The following is a 19255-nucleotide window of genomic DNA, read 5'->3' as shown; positions in this document are numbered from 1 at the left end:
GTTCCTTGATGTATAAAGTTTAGATGATTGGCTAGGCTCTATTTTAAGCAAAGTCTATTTCAATCCCAGCGTTGGTGCTTGTCAAAAATCCATAAAAAAACAAGTAGACAAAATCAATAAGACACAAGAGAAATCCAATTTTGAGCAATCAGATGCAAGAGATAAAAAAGTATGTAAACTGCAGCTGTATATAAACTACTAATATACGACTTGTACTATTATACATTATTGAGCTTTTGAAGCTTTGTAAAAAATTTCATGTTGAACATGTGAAAAGTGCTAAGACATAACCTGAGCTGCCTTTTGCTTTGTGGGCGCTGACTGAAGTTTTAAATCGGCCAATAGATTCATTTCCTCTGTATATGTTCGCAACTTCAAGCTGTGATCAGAACAGAGTGGATGGTTTTTAGCAATACTTTGTTGGCTCGTCCATTTCTTAATCTGACTTTTGTCAGCTGTAGGTTTTAGGCCATCTTTTGGGTACATAAGCATAGGCACAATACTAGTTTCGGTAGCTGTCGTTGTCAGCCCATGATGACCTTTAGTTCTTGTTCTCAGTTTTTTTGCTGTTTTTACTCTCCAACAATCTGCTGACTTGGATCTTGGTGTACCCGCTGATTGAACTCTGAGCATTTGAGCACTTTGTGCTCTTTGCTCGGCTGTTGCAGCAGATGCCACTCTATCCATACTTTTTCCTGAATGGGATGTTCTTCCTGCCGATGTCTGTCCACTTCTCACACTTCTACCATCATCCACGATAGCGTGGTCTGCAAGAAACTCTGCCAAACCTTCGGAAATGTCCACTTTTGTTTTGATATCAATACTGGATGGAGAAGACTTAGGCCGATATCTTAGTATCGGTTTGCATGTCAAATTCTTTTTCTGCTTATTTGGAAACTCTTGATTGTTTGAGTGTTCAAAAGGATATGTAGACGCAACTTGATTTTTTAGTGCTGAAATGGTAAGGTAGATAAAATCCGGGGTTTGGGTTTCACTTCTAATTTGTTTTTTGAGCAATGTTTTCATCTCGTTTAGTGATGGATCTGAACATTTTGGTATTTCTGGATGTTCAAATGCCCAAGATACTCGCCTCTTTTCTAGACTTGTGGCTGGAACTTCATTGTCATCATCATCATCTATTCTATCAGGTAGAATTGACATAGACACCGATTGTTTTACTTTTGGTGCCGTAGATGTCGGAATTAATTCGGGCTCTTCTTTCAATGTTAAATGCTTACTTTGCGGTGGTTCAGCTTCACAGTTAGCTTGAGATCCTGTAACACAAAAATACAGTCTATGTAAGGAGTAGGTGGTGTGGATATTTTTGCCCATTGCAACTCGGCGGATCTTTGTATACCGCCTACCATATGATTTTCTTACAAAACAGATTTCACGATTCGACATCTTTGTACCTTCGTGGGCAAAGCCATTGAGAATGGTGCAGGTAACACTCAAGACATTTCATGCCTCAGCTTTTGATTTGATGTAAATTTCGCATTAGCTATCTATTCATGGTATAATCGATAGGAATCTTTGTCGAAAGCATAGGACAATACAAGAGAGCAATATATAGAAGCAGTATCAGTGTTGGATATCTATTATAGCACCCCTTTGATCATAATGTTTACACAATTCTAAGACAACATAGCAATACGCGTCTTTTACAAAGATGTCTGCTGCTACATTGTATATGAGTAGATGGGAAACAAGGGCATTAAATACAGTGAGATGATGTTCTACGCATTGCTTGCGCTTCACTAATGTTACAGCCAAACCTCAGCTAGCCATATATGCTACAACCTCATTACTGATATACGTGCAAGGCAGCCTATCTTTAGTGAGTGTAAATGTAAAGGCTCAAAGGCTTCACAGCTCTCTTTAGCAGACCAGTTATTAATACTGGAGCTACATCTACTGCGTATTATAAACTCTCTCTGACCTTGGTTAAAAGCACTTCGAGCAGAATGGGCGGATGTCATCCGCTTGAATCTAGGCTTATTGGTCTTGGATATGAGTCGCTCGTCAGCGGAGTCAGCATGAGCCATGCGCTGAGCCCGGATGTACGGGTAAGAGTAGACCTTGAGTGGTGCCCCGGCATACTTGTTGTTATCGACAAGGGAGACAACTTTGTCCGTCTCCTGGCTGTAGTCCCACTCGATGCTCTCAAATGTTAGCATGAGTACATTAGATTTGGTATTGATTGTCATTCTGTAATGGAGAAACGCATACGTATATGTTCCCATTTGAGATCTTAAGGCTTTGCTACTATTTGAATGTTTTACAATTTGTGTATAAGTAAAAAATCAAAAAAAATTTTTTTGTTGATATTACTGTGAGTAAATGGTTACAAAAGCAATCTACAGACTATTATGCTGATAGGATCAAGATACGGGTATCAAGCTGGCAAATATGTCGACTTGTCTGGCCGATCTGTCGATTGGTCTGGCAGATATGTCGACTTGACTGGCAGATATGTCGAAAAATAAAATATAGTATCTAGCTAAACTACAACTTAACTTTTAGTAAAATTATCTTTACTTATCGAATCGCTCTCATACATGCATCTCTTTCAGTGCATAACATACTGATATCCTATAGTGTATAACATACTGATCTCCTATAGTGTATAACATACATGCATCTCTTTCAGTGCATAACATACTGATCTCCTATAGTGTATAACATACTGATCTCCTATAGTGTATAACATACTGATCTCCTATAGTGTATAACATACTGATCTCCTATAGTGTATAACATACATGCATCTCTTTCAGTGCATAACATACTGATCTCCTATAGTGTATAACATACTGATCTCCTATAGTGTATAACATACATGCATCTCTTTCAGTGCATAACATACTGATCTCCTATAGTGTATAACATACTGATCTCCTATAGTGTATAACATACTGATCTCCTATAGTGTATAACATACTGATCTCCTATAGTGTATAACATACTGATCTCCTATAGTGTATAACATACATGCATCTCTTTCAGTGCATAACATACTGATCTCCTATAGTGTATAACATACTGATCTCCTATAGTGTATAACATACTGATATCCTATAGTGTATAACATACTGATCTCCTATAGTGTATAACATACTGATCTCCTATAGTGTATAACATACTGATCTCCTATAGTGTATAACATACTGATCTCCTATAGTGTATAACATACTGATATCCTATAGTGTATAACATACTGATCTCCTATAGTGTATACCATACTGATATCCTATAGTGTATAACATACTGATCTCCTATAGTGTATAACATACTGATCTCCTATAGTGTATAACATACCGATCTCCTATAGTGTATAACATACTGATCTCCAATAGTTTATAACATACTGATATCCTATAGTGTATAACATACTGATCTCCTATAGTGTATACCATACTGATATCCTATAGTGCATAACATACTGATCTCCTATAGTGTATAACATACTGATCTCCTATAGTGTATAACATACTGATCTCCTATAGTGCATAACATACCGATCTCCTATAGTGTATAACATACCGATCTCCTATAGTGTATAACATACCGATCTCTTATAGTGTATAACATACTGATCTCCTATAGTGTATAACATACTGATCTCCTATAGTGTATAACATACTGATCTCCTATAGTGCATAACATACCGATATCCTATAGTGTATAACATACCGATCTCCTATAGTGTATAACATACCGATCTCTTATAGTGCATAACATACCGATCTCCTATAGTGTATAACATACCGATCTCCTATAGTGTATAACATACTGATCTCCTATAGTGTATAACATACTGATCTCTTATAGCACATACCATACTGGTATCTTATAGCACATACCATACTATAGATCTACCTATACTATACATATCATATGTATTATAGTGGGGGAGAGCCGGGCGTTGGGACAAAATCAGCATTTTTTGACATTTTATGTGCCATTATAAAGCTACTTTTGTAATTCTTTGAGATAAAAGGGCGGCATACGTTGCACACCTTGTATGCACACAATTGTATGCATTATACAATGTAACTTTTTTGTCCTACCGTGCCCTGACCCTAGGGTACATTGGGACATGTATCTGGTTAACTGGGACTATATAAACAAAAAGCAATTATAATGCATAGTAACACCCATTTAAATTCTATTGAATATGGGATAGTTTACAGATTGTTATACATTGTATTATGATGACTAATTACTTTGTAAACTGATAGTTCAACACGGTGATTAGCAAAAAACTCCTTGCATCATTTTGCAAATAGTTGTATTGTCAGATTACATGTCAACAGATACGTTCACTGCAAGTCATGCGCTCAGCCACTCGTTTAGTAACACCAGCCAATAGTAGCACCAGCCAATAGTAGCACCAGCCAATAGTAGCACCAGCCAATAGTAACACCAGCCAATAGTAGCACCAGCCAATAGTAGCACCAGCCAATAGTAACACCAGCCAATGGTAGCACCAGCAAATAGTAACACCAGCCAATAGTAACACCAGCCAATAGTAGCACCAGCCAATAGTAACACCAGCCAATGGTAGCACCAGCCAATATTAGCACCAGCCAATATTAGCACCAGCCAATAGTAGCACCAGCCAATAGTAGTACCAGCCAATAGTAACACCAGCCAATAGTAACACCAGCCAATAGTAATACCAGCCAATAGTAACACCAGCCAATAGTAACACCAGCCAATAGTAATACCAGCCAATGGTAGCACCAGCCAATAGTAGCACCAGCCAATGGTAGCACCAGCCAATAGTAGCACCAGCTAATAGTAGCACCTATTTTAACCATGTTTTGGCTAGCTCTACAATACAAATAGTTGTCATAAAATCAGTGGGGTGCATTGGGACATGTCTCAATGCACCCTAAAGTGAGTTTTAACAAAATAAGTTATTTTTAATGTTAAATCTTGTTTCTGATAACAAAGACATTTACATCAATAGCTTACACTTTTTAATGTATTTGAGTAAAACCTTATTTAATTGTATTACACACTCATGCCAAAATAATAATATTATTTGCAAGATCCTAATTTACCTTTACCTATGAAAACAATCTTTTAACTGACCAAAGTTTTAAGATTTCTCCTAGAAGCTAGAGAAGAAAATGGCTACTCAGTAATGTAGTTTCCGGCCATGACTCATTTTGGGAGCAAACAACTCAATTAATCTAGCTATAATGCGCGTGTTCCAATGCACCCCGCTCTCCCCTATATGTCTTACCTATCTCCTATAGTGTATATGCTGAGGACCGGGTCACTCTGACTGTTTCCGCGCATTATCCTGCAGCACTGTCCATTTACCATGTTCCAGATTCTGACTCTCCCATCTTCAGCTCCAGTTATTACTCGTAGGTAAAGAAATTCCATGCATAACACAGGGCTACAAATATGAAACAGGAGTCTAATCTATATGTGTAAAATTATATTATAAAAACATATTGAGCTCTGAACAAGACTAACCGAAGTCTGCTGAATTAGCACAGGCCTACAATGAGAATAAATCTATAACGATGGAAGTCCTTCAGCAGATCTAATATGTTATGATAAAAAGGCTAAATAATGCTGCCCCAAATGCTGAAAAAAATGATCATTCAAGTCGCAGACCAAGATAATAGAATAACAGACCTGGGCAATAAGAATATCATTTTTATGATCGCGTAATGTTATTGTGTAACAGTGAGCTGATGAAAACCAGGCATTAATGGCAACTGCAGTTCATGGATTGACCATTCCTGTAAGATTACCTGAGTAGAAGTACACATTGTTTTTACAGTATTAAAAATGAAGACAACTTATAATCCCATAAACTTTTAATCATTAATACATGCAATAAAGTAATGTAGGTTAATACAAGTTGTCTTCTCTTTTTCCTGCAAGTAGAAACAACTTCTTTTTTAAGGATTTCATGCGCTAGTAGTACAAACATTGGACTTCAGATATATTACTATTATTAAGGAGTGATATAAATATTTCTTTAGCAATTTCAATGAACAAACTTGTCACACTTTTATGGCAGACGATTTACAATAAAAATATCAACATACACACTTTCATCTCTAGTATCTATTGACGTCCCATATTCCAAATTGTTGGCTGTCTGGAAGAATCTACTCATGCTAACCATATGCTTTACTGTCATTTCACTATGCTGCCTAATGTTGCTGCTTTATGAATAAAAATAAAAACTTGAGAAAATCAGACCATACAAAAAAATTATTCTAATAACTTCAGCGTATTTGCTTTCTTGTGCCAATAAATCCTAATAAATATAACAAGAATTACATTTCTTCGTAAAAAAAAACAAAAAATAGTGGTAACAACTCCTGTAAGTTACACTGAAAATGTCAAAAACTCTGAAATTAAAAACATGAATCATCTGAAAGAAGACATGCCAGGAAACTTTGAGAATCCTTCCTTGAAACTCGTCTGTTGCAACTCGTCTGTCGATTAAATAGCTTCAAGCAGACATAGAATTGGGTCAATTTCACCCAATATTTTCGTAAAAGCAGCAATTTTAGAAAATTTTTAACAGCAACAAAAACCAAACCACCATTATACCATGTAGAAGAGCCAAAGCTAAAAATTGAATATTGAAGTAGGACTATAGAACTGCATGTCAATAGGTACTGCCTGTCGATAGGAACTACATGTGGATAGGAGCTACATGTCAGTGGGAACTACATGTCAGTAGGAGCTACATATCGATAGAAACTACACGTTGATAGGAATTACATGTCGATAAGAACCATGGACACCATACCATAAATAGAAACAGCATACCATGGATGACGCAAAGCTGTGAGGCAGCGCTTGTGATTGCCCTGGTTGCTCCAGGCAAGTGCGTATCCATCAAGGCTTGCAGTCACTATATGCCACTTATCAAAACGGAGAGCAGATATCTGCTTGTCATGCCCAAGTAGCATCTAAAAAGAAGACAAAAAATTAACTCAGTTTGCAGATTCGCCTCCCTTGACCTGAGACCATAATAATGCGCCAGCGATGTACAGATCCTACGCCTGTAAGCGCGTATTAAATCAGGTTTATTGCTTTTTTTCAAAAGCGCACGTGCATAATATTCACACATAAAGAAGGACGCTTGTTATTGAGGATGTATTTATATAATGATTTGCAACTGGGTTTGCTCAAAGATGCCGCAATGATTAATTAACTCTAAACTGACAGTGTGTTCACCCAAGAGCCCCTAAGAGATATTCAACTTTCAATGATAACTACAGACATCAATTCAGCTAGAATGAATGTCAATGCTTGTGAGAAAGAGAAATAATAGAGCCACATTTACTTATCAGTCCAAGACTCATTTCCGAAAATGCCATGGAGTGTTTTTCCGAAAAACAGAGTACATTAAGTCTACGCTACTTCATACTGATGATAGTCTGTTAGAGTTACCTTCTCTTAGATCTTTGAGGTGTTCACTGTAAACTATACTCATGTAAATTTAGACAGAATAAACAGTAAAACAACCTAAACAACTTTAAAAAGTAAAAAGCTGATAGGACAGTCCTAAGGGAACTCTACACTGCTCATGTAGTGGGCAATTGGAACACAAAACACTCTGTTAATATAAGAACAAGAGATCGAAGTGACCTTAAGACTGTCAGTGGAGATAGGATGGGCAATAAACTGGTCAAATTGTTGTTTTATTTCTGGTAGTCATAGCCTATGATCATGTGATAACTAGGAAAGGATCGCCCAATTAGAAACAATCCTCTTTTCTTTGATAACAAACATATGAAGTTGCGAACGCAATGAATACTTGATGTTTAGAGGCTGAATCCTTTATAATAACAGTAAAGTTGCTATCAAAGACTGGTTTGGTGCAATGAACAGTTTTATTTTCAAAAATGTGTTCACTGCAAAGTGTAGAGGGCATTGACAAGAAGCAAAGAGAGGCAACTCACAGAAAATTAACAGTATTGCCATCTCATGATAGACTGGTCTAAAATGAATGACTACGCAGTTCATTTATTGACCTGAATTCATCTTTCTGCTACCGGCGGCATATATACAAATACCTTCTCAAATACAAGCTGTGAGTTTATCTTAGATAATGTGTGACTTGTAACAAACTTGTGCTTGCCACGAACCACGTAGGCCTAAGTTGATGTTTCAATGATCTGATCATACACATGCATACTTATAATAATGATAACCTATCGATGGCATAAAACATAACTTCAGTTGCAATTATTTGAAACAGAAAGTAGTAATTTCATGAATGACTGAAACAAATATTGACAAATTGATCAAAATTCATTTGTTACACGCAGTTCAATGTTCACCGCAGACGTGAATGCTTCATCTACGCTTGTTGTTTCAGTAACCAAATATTCTTAAAAGAGGAACACAACTACAATTATACTACAAAAAGTTGAAATTGAAACTATTGCAAATGTTGCTGAAATGCATAGTAGTGATCAGTAGATTAGGTTTAAAAAGCACCGATGTACTTTAAAGACACGACCAGAGACCTCACTCTTACAACAAAACGGTATTATATGTATGATTACTGTTGGAGTAATGCGCACCTTTACAAGATGTCCACTCTCCAGATTCCAGACTTTCACCCTTCCTTGTTCGCAACCAGTCACGCACTGAGTCTTGCTCAGTACGACTGCGACCACTTTCCCTCGATGCTTAAACGTTCTGTAGCACTTTTTGCTGTTGATATTCCAGACTGACAAAAGAAAAACATATTGAGAATGCATTAAAGAACTAGACGTCTGTGAGTCATTCTATGATACCGTATTTTTGATGACACACTCGTAATTTTTGCTTCTCAACATATCATAGCCTTCAGCTCATTATTAAACGTATGAAATCTTAAGGCGGTAGGTGAAAACCACATCAACTTGGAAAAACAACTTTGCGCAAACAATTCAGAAATCACCACAAGAATTTGAACACAAACCATTGCGGATAACTACAGCGTGTGTTCATCATAACATCTCATAGCACAGACCAAATGGTTCTAGGGCTAGTCCCAAATGGTTCTAGGACTGGTTGATAGTCAGTATTGATAAAGACTAAACTGTTGCTTTAACCAAAACCATCAGTTTATAAATTAGTATCTTATAAAATACTTGCCAGACCTATCTATATATTCCAATAGCATAAAGGGTAATAATATTTTACAATGTATCTATATATTCCAATAGCATAAAGGGTAATAATATTTTACAATGTATCTATATATTCCAATAGCATAAAGAGTAATAATATTTTACAATGTATCTATATATTCCAATAGCATAAAGGGTAATAATATTTTACAATGTATCTATATATTCCAATAGCATAAAGAGTAATAATATTTTACAATGTATCTATATATTCCAATAGCATAAAGGGTAATAATATTTTACAATGTATCTATATATTCCAATAGCATAAAGGGTAATAATATTTTACAATGTATCTATATATTCCAATAGCATAAAGAGTAATAATATTTTACAATGTATCTATATATTCCAATAGCATAAAGGGTAATAATATTTTACAATGTATCTATATATTCCAATAGCATAAAGAGTAATAATATTTTACAATGTATCTATATATTCCAATAGCATAAAGAGTAATAATATTTTACAATGTATCTAAATATTCCAATAGCATAAAGAGTAATAATATTTTACAATGTATTTGTAACAAATCAGTTGTATTTTAACATAGGGTTTCTTAGAGCAGCTTTGATCTACCTACCTTTGCACGACTTGTCATGGGATGCTGAGGCAAATTGCTCTCCCTTAACACAGTAATCAAGTGCAACGACCGTGTCTTGATGCCCATTGAATATTTTTACACATTTCAATGTAGTCAAGTCCCACTTTCTATAAAAAATTGTAAAATTGTCTCAAAAATAAGCTTACAAGTAGAAAAGACAAAAATAAAAAATTCATTTCTAACTATTTTTCTCAAAGTATGTCGGACATTGGCATATGACTCTCCATTTCTCTTGCGTCCGAACAAAATCCTGAAATCAATAATTTCTCAACAAAAGACAGCGCTAATCATCGCAGCACATTCTCAGCACTCTACTCCGATGGCTATAGCGTGTTGGGTAACTCTGTGCGCTTCACAACACGCAGAGACAGACGAGAATATACACTGCAGAGAAAAGAAGGTTATACATATAACTGAATATGGAGGTAACTGTTACTATAACTCTTGGTATTGTGAGCCGCATGAAGTAGTCGAGGTGACGGTAACTCCACAAAACGTGATTGCAGGACCAATCTATGACTTTATATACATAGAAGATGAATAACCTACAGAATTAGCCCAGCCCTAAAACATGAAGTGACAGTCAACAGCTGAGTGAAGTGATGATGTAATAACTCATCTACTAGACTTCTAGGGGAGTTTTACTCAACGTAACTAAACATCAAGACTGGTCTAGCTTGCCATTTGAGTATAATACATATTACAGGAGCTGCTGATCATAATATCATATTCAAAGTATCAGAGAAAAGTAAACAGCATTCTACATTTCATGATCCAGACTGCAAATAGCTAACCCAACGTCCTATCTGTAGTCTTTACTGCTAAATTTTATGCTGTTAATGAGCTATGTAAAAGCTTTTATGAAAGATTTCAATTTTTATACATATACCTCATGCAGATGTGCTTTATCATTGTACATATATAACATAATTGACTAACCAACCTGTAGGGAGTAAGGCTATCATGTAACCTACATCAAGTGTAGATATATAGTGCAGGTTGCTATATTTTAATACCACGTTGTTGCCTAGTACAGGGGTGACAAGCATTTTAAACTACTAGGTCAACACACGGAGCAGCGAAGGCGCACTAGGCCGGCAAAAACAAGTTTCTAAGAAAAAATAAACATTAAAATATATACGACACAATCAATTGGAAACATGTTTCTTTGTGATGGAAACAACATAAGGATTGGTGGAGGAAGTGTTCAACAACAGAATGTCATTTAGGTGTGTGCCTGTGAGCTGAGATGGCAGATTACTCTTACAAAATTTCAGCTTCAAAAAGAGCTACTCACAAAAATAGGTGCTACCAAACATCGCGATCACGCGCTTGGCACGAACTGGCAATAATGGAAATTGAGAGCGTGGCAATAGATGTTAGAAGTGAATGAGAGCGGTGTGAGAAGAAAACTTAGACGAGAGAACCAATTGGCGAATTGAATGAGTTTCAATTTTTTTAACGCATGCTTTCAGCGCTATTGTTTCTGCAATAACTGCGACAAATAAGTTAGCTAGAACACAGGAAAAAAATGAAGGCCGGACCAAAATACTGAAAGACTGCCCCGTATCCAGCCTAAAGGCCAATTTTTGCCGACTCCTGTCCATGTATAAACTTCACTACAGCTAAAACAGTATATAAAATGCTACATACTAATTTGAAAACTGACTATATCATAACTATGGCTGTAGTATAGTAACATTGACCTATACCCTCACCTCACACTTGTGTCAAAGCTACCAGTCAAGACGAAACCCTCGGACTCTTGTATGTTCACGCATTTAATGGATCCCGAATGCCCAGCAATCGGGTGTTCAGTATCACGCCCCGTCCTAATATCAATAAGGTGACAGCGTCTGTCCTTGCTGTATGGTAAAAAGTTACCTCCACTCGCGTGTATCACTCGATCTCTGTTGTGCCTAGACAGGAAATATTGCTATGTAGCAGTGTTAAAGATTTCTTACTGGCTGCCAGGAGAACATAGAGTACCTGCTGACGAACAGGTCAGTCATAGAAACGTAACTGTTGCTATTTGATTATTGGGTAGCAGCAACCTTTCAAAGCATATTATTTGATACTCGCTGAGGGCTGTTCAGCTATTGCAAACCTCAGACATGTGAGACAACACTCAGACGTGCAATATAGAAATATGTCACAATTTAAAGATATCTAAACTATATTTCAACAATGATTAAAATAAATAACTATACTTTTAGCTGCATGACAACCTTATTTTAAAGCTTGTCTTGTGCATTTGCTCGTCATAAAGTGATGCTCTCACCAGTGACCTGGTAGGTATTGTAAATGCATATTTTGTGGCTATTTAAAATGAAATAAACATGGTAGCAAATTTACATTGAGTATTTTAGTTTACATATTTCTGATAGATGCCAGACATTTACGGCTAGACGTTACGGCTAGACGTTACGGCTAGACATTACGACTAGACGTTATGCCTAGATGTTATGGCTATACGTTATGCCTAGGTGTTATGCTTAGATGTTATGCCTAGATGTTATGGCTATATGGCTAGATGTTATGGCTATATAGCTAAATGTTATGGCTATATAGCTATATGTTATGGCTATATGGCTAGATGTTATGGCTATATGGCTAGATGTTATGGCTATATGGCTAGATGTTATGGCTATATGGCTAGATGTTATGGCTATATGGCTAGATGTTATGGCTATATAGCTAGATGTTATGGCTGATTGGCAAATCAACTTGAAGTTATGCACTATTGTCATCTATTGACATAAAACCTGCTTCAACTATTCTATATTAGAAAAAGTTAAATAAAACAGGAACATTTTGTCGGAGTGTCCAGGAACACAACTGCTGTGACTTAAATCACGCACTCTTTATAGACCTTCATTGATAAATAACGTAACTGTTTTTGTTTCTTTTTATCACGATTTAGAGCAAACATGCTTCTCAGCGCTGATCATAGCCAGCTTCAACAAAAAAGTACATATGATCAAGAAATCTACGCGGAGAGTACATACTCATTGACAAGCACAAGGACATTGTATGAGCCACAGAAAAGGTTCCTTTCCTCCATGATGACCTTGCGTGAGCTGTAGCCGGCATAGGCATTCTCTATGTTCATCTCACTCTTAAATCGCTCATCTTTGTATACCTTTGGATCGACTTCTCCGTCCAACTTGATGCACTCACACGTGTCCGCTTTTACATTGGGCACAAGAATATCTATGTCATTGGCATAGTTAGGATTAACTCCTGAAGATCCCTGCACAAACAGTTATAACTAACAGTTATGACTAACAGTTATGAGTAACAGTTATAACTAACAGTTATGACAAACAGTTATGAGTAACAGTTATAAACTAACAGTCATGACTAACAGTTATGGCCAACAGTTATGTTCATGTTGTTCCCTGATTAGAGAATTAGGCAAAAGAAAATACCGGTAACTAAAAATTCTCAAACTCGTACTGAAATCAGCAGTGTTCGTTCTTGTTCAAAGCTGAAATCAGCAGTGTTCGTTCTTGTTCAAAGCTGAAATCAGCAGTGTTCGTTCTTGTTCAAAGCTAAAATCAGCAGTGTTCGTTCTTGTTCAAAGCTAAAATCAGCAGTGTTCGTTTTTGTTCAAAGCTGAAATCTATCTTACTAACTTTATAGAGGTGCGCGAAATAAACTGAATTCCCTAGTTGGAAAAATAAAATTTTCATGTACAGCATCGTTATGGTGAATTTAGTCAATTGCCCTAAGTGATATATTAAATTAATCCTCATTTTGGCTTGATTTTAAATATGTAAACCAAACATCTGTAAATAGATGTTTTTGAATGATTATGTAGGCTAAATTCTGAACTTGTTATTTTTGTTTAAATAATTGAAAATGACAATATTTACAGATATGATCTCGCTAACTCTAGATGGCATGACAATAGAAGATCGACCGGAGCTCAAACTGCAGCAGCCAATGAGATCAATGGAGCAATAATGCACATCATCCCACAACCAATCGATAAAGCCATACAAATCAATGCAATTGTTTACTCATAGACATCTGATAAGATCAGTATAGGCTCACACAATGCTCTCCACAGAAAGTAGGGAATAGCGACCATAGAATTGTAGGTCTGTGGAAGTGCGCAAAGAAAGCTAATTACGGTTAGGTGCAAACTGTATAAAGCGGTGCAACCAAGCTAGATAACTTAGAAGAATTTGTAAGATCAGATTTTTTGCACCTGAACACTTCAGAATTCAAAATGAAAGACAAAAAAAAGTTCTGTCAGGGACGGAATGTTCTAGATGCATATGACAAAATTTTTCTATTGCAGCCTTCAGAATTTCTTCAAATTTTACAATACTCGGCTAAGCTTTACAAAGCACTATTTACCTGTATAACATGAAGACATCAATTGTATAACATGAAGACATCAATTGTCAAGTTCATAAATGTTTGAGCCAACTGAGATGGATATTTTTTACATATTTTCATGCATGTGCCAATATTAAAATCACTTTTTTAAATACATTACATCAGCAGAGAGGGCCTTTATACTAGTATACCTCAGTTTTATGTCAGATCAGAGGGAGACACGCAAAAAAGTTATAGCATAATATTTGCAGATGCAAAAGCTAAGTAATGAAATGATAGAAAAAGTGATAATATAAAACAATGAAACAGATTACCAGGATGTCCTGTCCAAGCTAAATGAACAAGGGAATAAATTGATTATAAAACTCAGTGAATGGCAAGAGAGCAAAAAGATGCAAACATTTCATTTCCCTTAAATAAATAGACAGGAAACAGATGGCGTGGCAGCATAACAAGGCAGTGGCCAGCAAAACTGATGATGAGAATAGAAAATCAATGGTGTTACAATAAATGTAGGAGACACAAAATTGAAGTTTAATTATTCGGTCTGCTTTAGGAAAACGCGTCGGCTAGTGCGTTTGCTAGCACTTCTGCTAGTGCGTTTGCTACAATGTCTGCTAGCATATACACTGCTAGTGTATATGCTAGTCTGCTAGTACATCCGCTAATACTTCAGCTAGTATTTCTGGTGGTACGTCTGCTGGTACGTCTGCTAGTGCGTTTGCTACAATGTCTGCTAATATGGCAGCAATACATTTGCAACATATATTTTCCTCATGACAATATAAGCTATCTTTAATGGCAACATCCATACATCCTGCGTTACTACTAAAGTGTTTGCTGTATATTATTTTTAATGCAATAAAGGAAATTACATAGATACCACATTGATTAGGTCATTATAGGAGAGTTGTGCATCCACATGAACTTACTAAATGTTTACCTTGTACAGCCCACTCTTATATGTGCCTCACAAGTCACTTCTGGACTGCTCTATCTTAGATGAGCGATATTATTGTATCAGTATACGTGACTAACTTTACACAGTACAAGTGACTCACTTCACACAGTATAAGTGACTCACTTCACACAGTACAAGTTACTCACTACAGAGAGTACAAGTGACTCCCTTTATTCAGTACAAGTGACTCACTTCACACAGTACAAGTGACTCACTTCACACAGTACAAGTGACTCACTTCACACAGTACAAGTGACTAACTTCACACAGTACAAGTGACTCCCTTTATGCAGTACAAGTGACTCCCTTTATGCAGTACCAGTATACATGACTTACTTTAAGATGCTGTCAACATGCATTAGTTGATTTTAATTAAACTTAATTTATTCAATTCACCTTCTGATAAGATCAATTTAGATGAGCTACTTGTAGGTGGAACAACTGCAAGTGTCATTTGTGACAGTTTTACTATCGATGAGTTATTTGAGATAAGACTGTTGGTACAGGAGTTATTTGAGATAGTACTAACAAGCATTAGTCACTCCCAGACAGTAACTAGCTAGTCAAGTTACGATCCTCTAGATAAATCAGCATAAATCAGCGAGAAAAATTAAAATAGGCTAATGTCAACCTGCATGAGCATGATGTCCTCCCACATCTGCTGGTTGGCATAGAACTCTGCCCTCATTTCCTCAACTAGCACATGCCAGTGATAACTGACTCGGCCACAGTTGAACAATGTTGCCTCATCCAAATAGCCAAGAATGCACTTTGAGAGGTGGACAGGCAACTCCTTAATATAATCTCTATATCTAGAACAGATATTATTCATCTATGTACATAACAATGTGTATTCAGCCATGATGAGATGCTAGATGTATCAGTGCTATTCTTCTGGGATGTGACAGATACTAGAACTGTCTGATGACAGTCTCACCAGATTTATAGTGTTAGAATCAGCTGACCTCCGCTCCTTACACCCCTATGTCCCTATGAAAACTACGTCCCTCTGTAAATAACATGCCCACGCTGTTGATTGACAATATAGTTCAACAATGCCAGGTAAATTTCTATGATGAATCTAAAATGCAATCTACTTCAAATACGTTTTTCATAGTAGTCAAGCTCCTATATTATATCTCAAAAGCTAAAAAAAATTTCAAATTACAAAATCTTTTCACAAGGCCACGAAAAGGCTCAATGACACGTGTAATGCCGAGAATATGTAAACATGTTTAGATTTGTAATTTATTAAGCCTAATATTGCAACAGTCCAATAGCTTAGCCACGCTTGCTGAACAAAACAAACAGAGTATTTCTATATCCTTTATTAGTACTTAGAAACAGCGCATTAGGCTCTGGTCGAAGCATTTTTAAATTGCCCAGTGAAGTATTTCATGAAAAGCACAAATTATAAGGAGTTGCTATCCTTGACTCTCGCTGCATTCAACCTCCGCCAGTTGAGCTTAATTAGTCTTCCCCTTCAACTAGCATGAACAGAATAGCTCTTTTCATATGTTAATACAATTAAAATAGGTGCGACAACAAACTGTTTCACAATTCCCAGTGCAGAGATTGTTGTCGTAAGTAATGCCAAATCAAATCTTGAAGTCCATACTAACAGCATTTTTAATTTAGAAACATTGACATATTAGCCATTACCCGATGTATTATGATGAGAAAATATAAACTTCTAGTAAAAATGCTCAAGAGAGAGCTAGAAATGGTCGTGAGTGAACGTCTCAAATTAGTCGAATGTCAGCATCACACATCCACAGCATCATAGCAACACTCATAATAGCCATAATGCTTGTGAGCAGCACAAGGCTAGATGACATACATGTAAATACGTTCAAATACTACACATGTTCTGCGACTGTATTGCCGTGGTTGTCAGCAAAACAACAGTACCTGATGTTTGAATTCACAGCACAAATGATTCGACTAAATTGCCTGTGTAGTGTTTTCTAATGAGCCACATCAGGATTTTTATTTATTTTGAAAGCCTGCTCTAAGTACCTTGTTACTCCTACAAGAGCTTTCTCGCTGTCCGGTGCCACAAACAGGGTTGGGTCATCCTGATCATCCTCACTCCAGTCAGTCGTGATTGCGGGTGCATTTTCCTTTGTCAAGGTTTGTTTAGCCTTAGCACTTGTGACTCGGTAGCCTGAAGACTCCATTATTTCAGGAGCAGATTTAGCGGACACTGCACTGCCGTATCGTGATGCAACCACTGCGGAGCTGACACGACTGGAAAACTGCTCATCTAAAGAAAATGGAAGTATAAATGCTAGCAGACTTGAAATCACAGCGTTGCTTAGCAACTTGTAACAAATAGACATAACCAACTGACGGTATATAAACCTATATTGTATGCTAAATATCCATTATCAAGTTTAAATTATGAAGAATTCCATTTACGAAGATTCATGATAAATTACCATTTAGATTACCGTAGTATGGAGTAATGCAGCGACACGCATAAAATTGTTATTAGTCCGTCATTAGATCTGTGAGATAAGATTCTTTGTTAAGCAGATAGAAAGCTGGTTTACTGAGGCATGATATAAACAAAATTTTGTGTAAGAAATCAAAATATGCCTCTAACATAAAACAGCAAAAATACAATATTTCCTAACCTTTGTGAGAAAGAGCCTTGATCTCTGCCGAGAGGAGAGTCTTAGCATGGTTTCCCACCATAAAAAGTAGCTGTACCTCGCATAACTTGAAAAGACCCAATAGGAAGTTGCTTTTAGTCCAGTAGTTGCTGGAGACAAACCAGTTCCATGTGTATTTTATGCTCAAATCAATGTCAGCCATACTGAGAGCTCTGTTAGATGAGGCCTTGACATTGTCAGTGTCTAAACTTGGAGCAGACCTATTGCGAGCATACGTAAAGTCTTTGGATATCAGAGGTTTCAATATTTGAACTGTATATTTAAGAAGATCTACGCTATGAAATCTTTGAACCAATCCCATTAAAAATTTCTTCTTCACTCTATGACTGCATCTCCAGAACCAGTTCTTAGTAGAGAGAATACTATGGGATAGAAGGCACGATTCACACTCGCCGCAGTCTCTGTTTTCTAAGGATTTGGCACATCGTAGTTCTTCGGCTTTTCCGACACTGAACTCATAATACTCGGAGTTTCTATCTAGAGGTATATCTTCGCAGAAGACTGTTTCCATCTGAAATTATTATAATGTATAGTGAGATATAGATGCTTTAAAAATATTTGATCAAAAATTTTTATCCTTGAACATACATTGTTCTTTATGAAAAACAAATTTATCACGTAGTAGAAAATTTTAGAAATAAAAATCCCATGTTACATGGTGCTTTATTCAGAATTCCATACCCAGACTACCTGCAGGTTTTGAAAACTTATTAATAATGCTTCAGCACAAACCCTTAAGGCATGCTGATAAGCTATCAGCAGTTTAACAAACACAAGTATTCTTAATAGATTGTTTTCTTCACCGAACTTTAATATTTGAAAATGACTGTTTTATCACAGCCTTTAATATTACTTAGCAAACAAACAAGTAGCAAACTTGATGATACTAAAAAGATAAGACTGCATCTATTAATACCACTAAAACAGTTTGTAAATTTAGTAACTACAGCTATTATGAAACAATGCTGTAAGTTTCCTACTTAGTGTATCAACCAAGCTAAAATGTGCATCAACAAACAAAGGCTAACATTCACGAGTAACAACGAAAGCAATGTGACAACTTGACAAATATTGCTGTAAGCTCGAACATATATTACGGACCTAACAGCAAGCATAGATTTAAAGGTGGTTTTATACAAAACTATGACGCATGTGCTGCCGTCATAGAATGCTTTTGAAATACCAAATTCTAACATGGTGGGGAATAGACATGTCACAGCTAAGAATATACAGCAAAATATCTATGATTTATTATTAAAACTGATCTCAGAGCTGAGAGAATCTTTTATTTTATCATACAGCCCAATTACATTAAAAAAACTTATCGTCATACGTTATATAAGAGTTATACAACATATAAAACAGCTCACTAGGAAACAACGACAAGCCTTACGACACAGGCAATGTTATACATGACATGTTTTAGTAGGTGTATTGATTTATAAAACATGTACACAACAAATATACACTAAACCTTGGCAAAAGG

The 19255-nt window shown here is 36.3% G+C and overlaps 1 protein-coding gene across 1 annotated transcript; it reads right to left on the bottom strand.

The window, feature by feature from the left end:
• Window positions 1-42: 42 nt before the first annotated feature.
• On the bottom strand, window positions 43-18280 carry LOC137386865 (F-box and WD repeat domain containing protein 10B-like). Its single transcript, XM_068073054.1, has 11 exons — window positions 17731-18280; window positions 17111-17357; window positions 15723-15903; window positions 12789-13033; window positions 11499-11699; window positions 9760-9887; window positions 8580-8728; window positions 6814-6956; window positions 5255-5413; window positions 1940-2208; window positions 43-1274 (listed from the first exon to the last, which is right to left on the bottom strand). The coding sequence occupies exons 1-11, from the start codon at window positions 18278-18280 to the stop codon at window positions 280-282; spliced, it is 3267 nt and encodes a 1088-aa protein (XP_067929155.1). The 3' UTR covers window positions 43-279.
• Between the last annotated feature and the right edge of the window lie 975 nt (window positions 18281-19255).

Source organism: Watersipora subatra, chromosome 1, assembly GCF_963576615.1.
Source record: "Watersipora subatra chromosome 1, tzWatSuba1.1, whole genome shotgun sequence".
NCBI classification, from domain to species: Eukaryota; Metazoa; Bryozoa; class Gymnolaemata; order Cheilostomatida; family Watersiporidae; genus Watersipora; species Watersipora subatra.
Note: the sequence above shows the minus strand (reverse complement) of the source record. Positions and strands in the feature narration are given on the sequence as shown.

Excerpts from the sequence above, each read along its gene's own strand:
- LOC137386865 (XM_068073054.1), bottom strand. The coding sequence starts at position 18,280 with ATGGAAACAGTCTTCTGCGAAGATATACCTCTAGATAGAAACTCCGAG. Across the intron at positions 8,729-9,759 it reads CCATGACAAGTCGTGCAAAG|TCTGGAATATCAACAGCAAA; the intron begins GTAGGTAGATCA and ends TTCTTTTGTCAG. Across the intron at positions 1,275-1,939 it reads TCGAAGTGCTTTTAACCAAG|GATCTCAAGCTAACTGTGAA; the intron begins GTCAGAGAGAGT and ends TTTGTGTTACAG.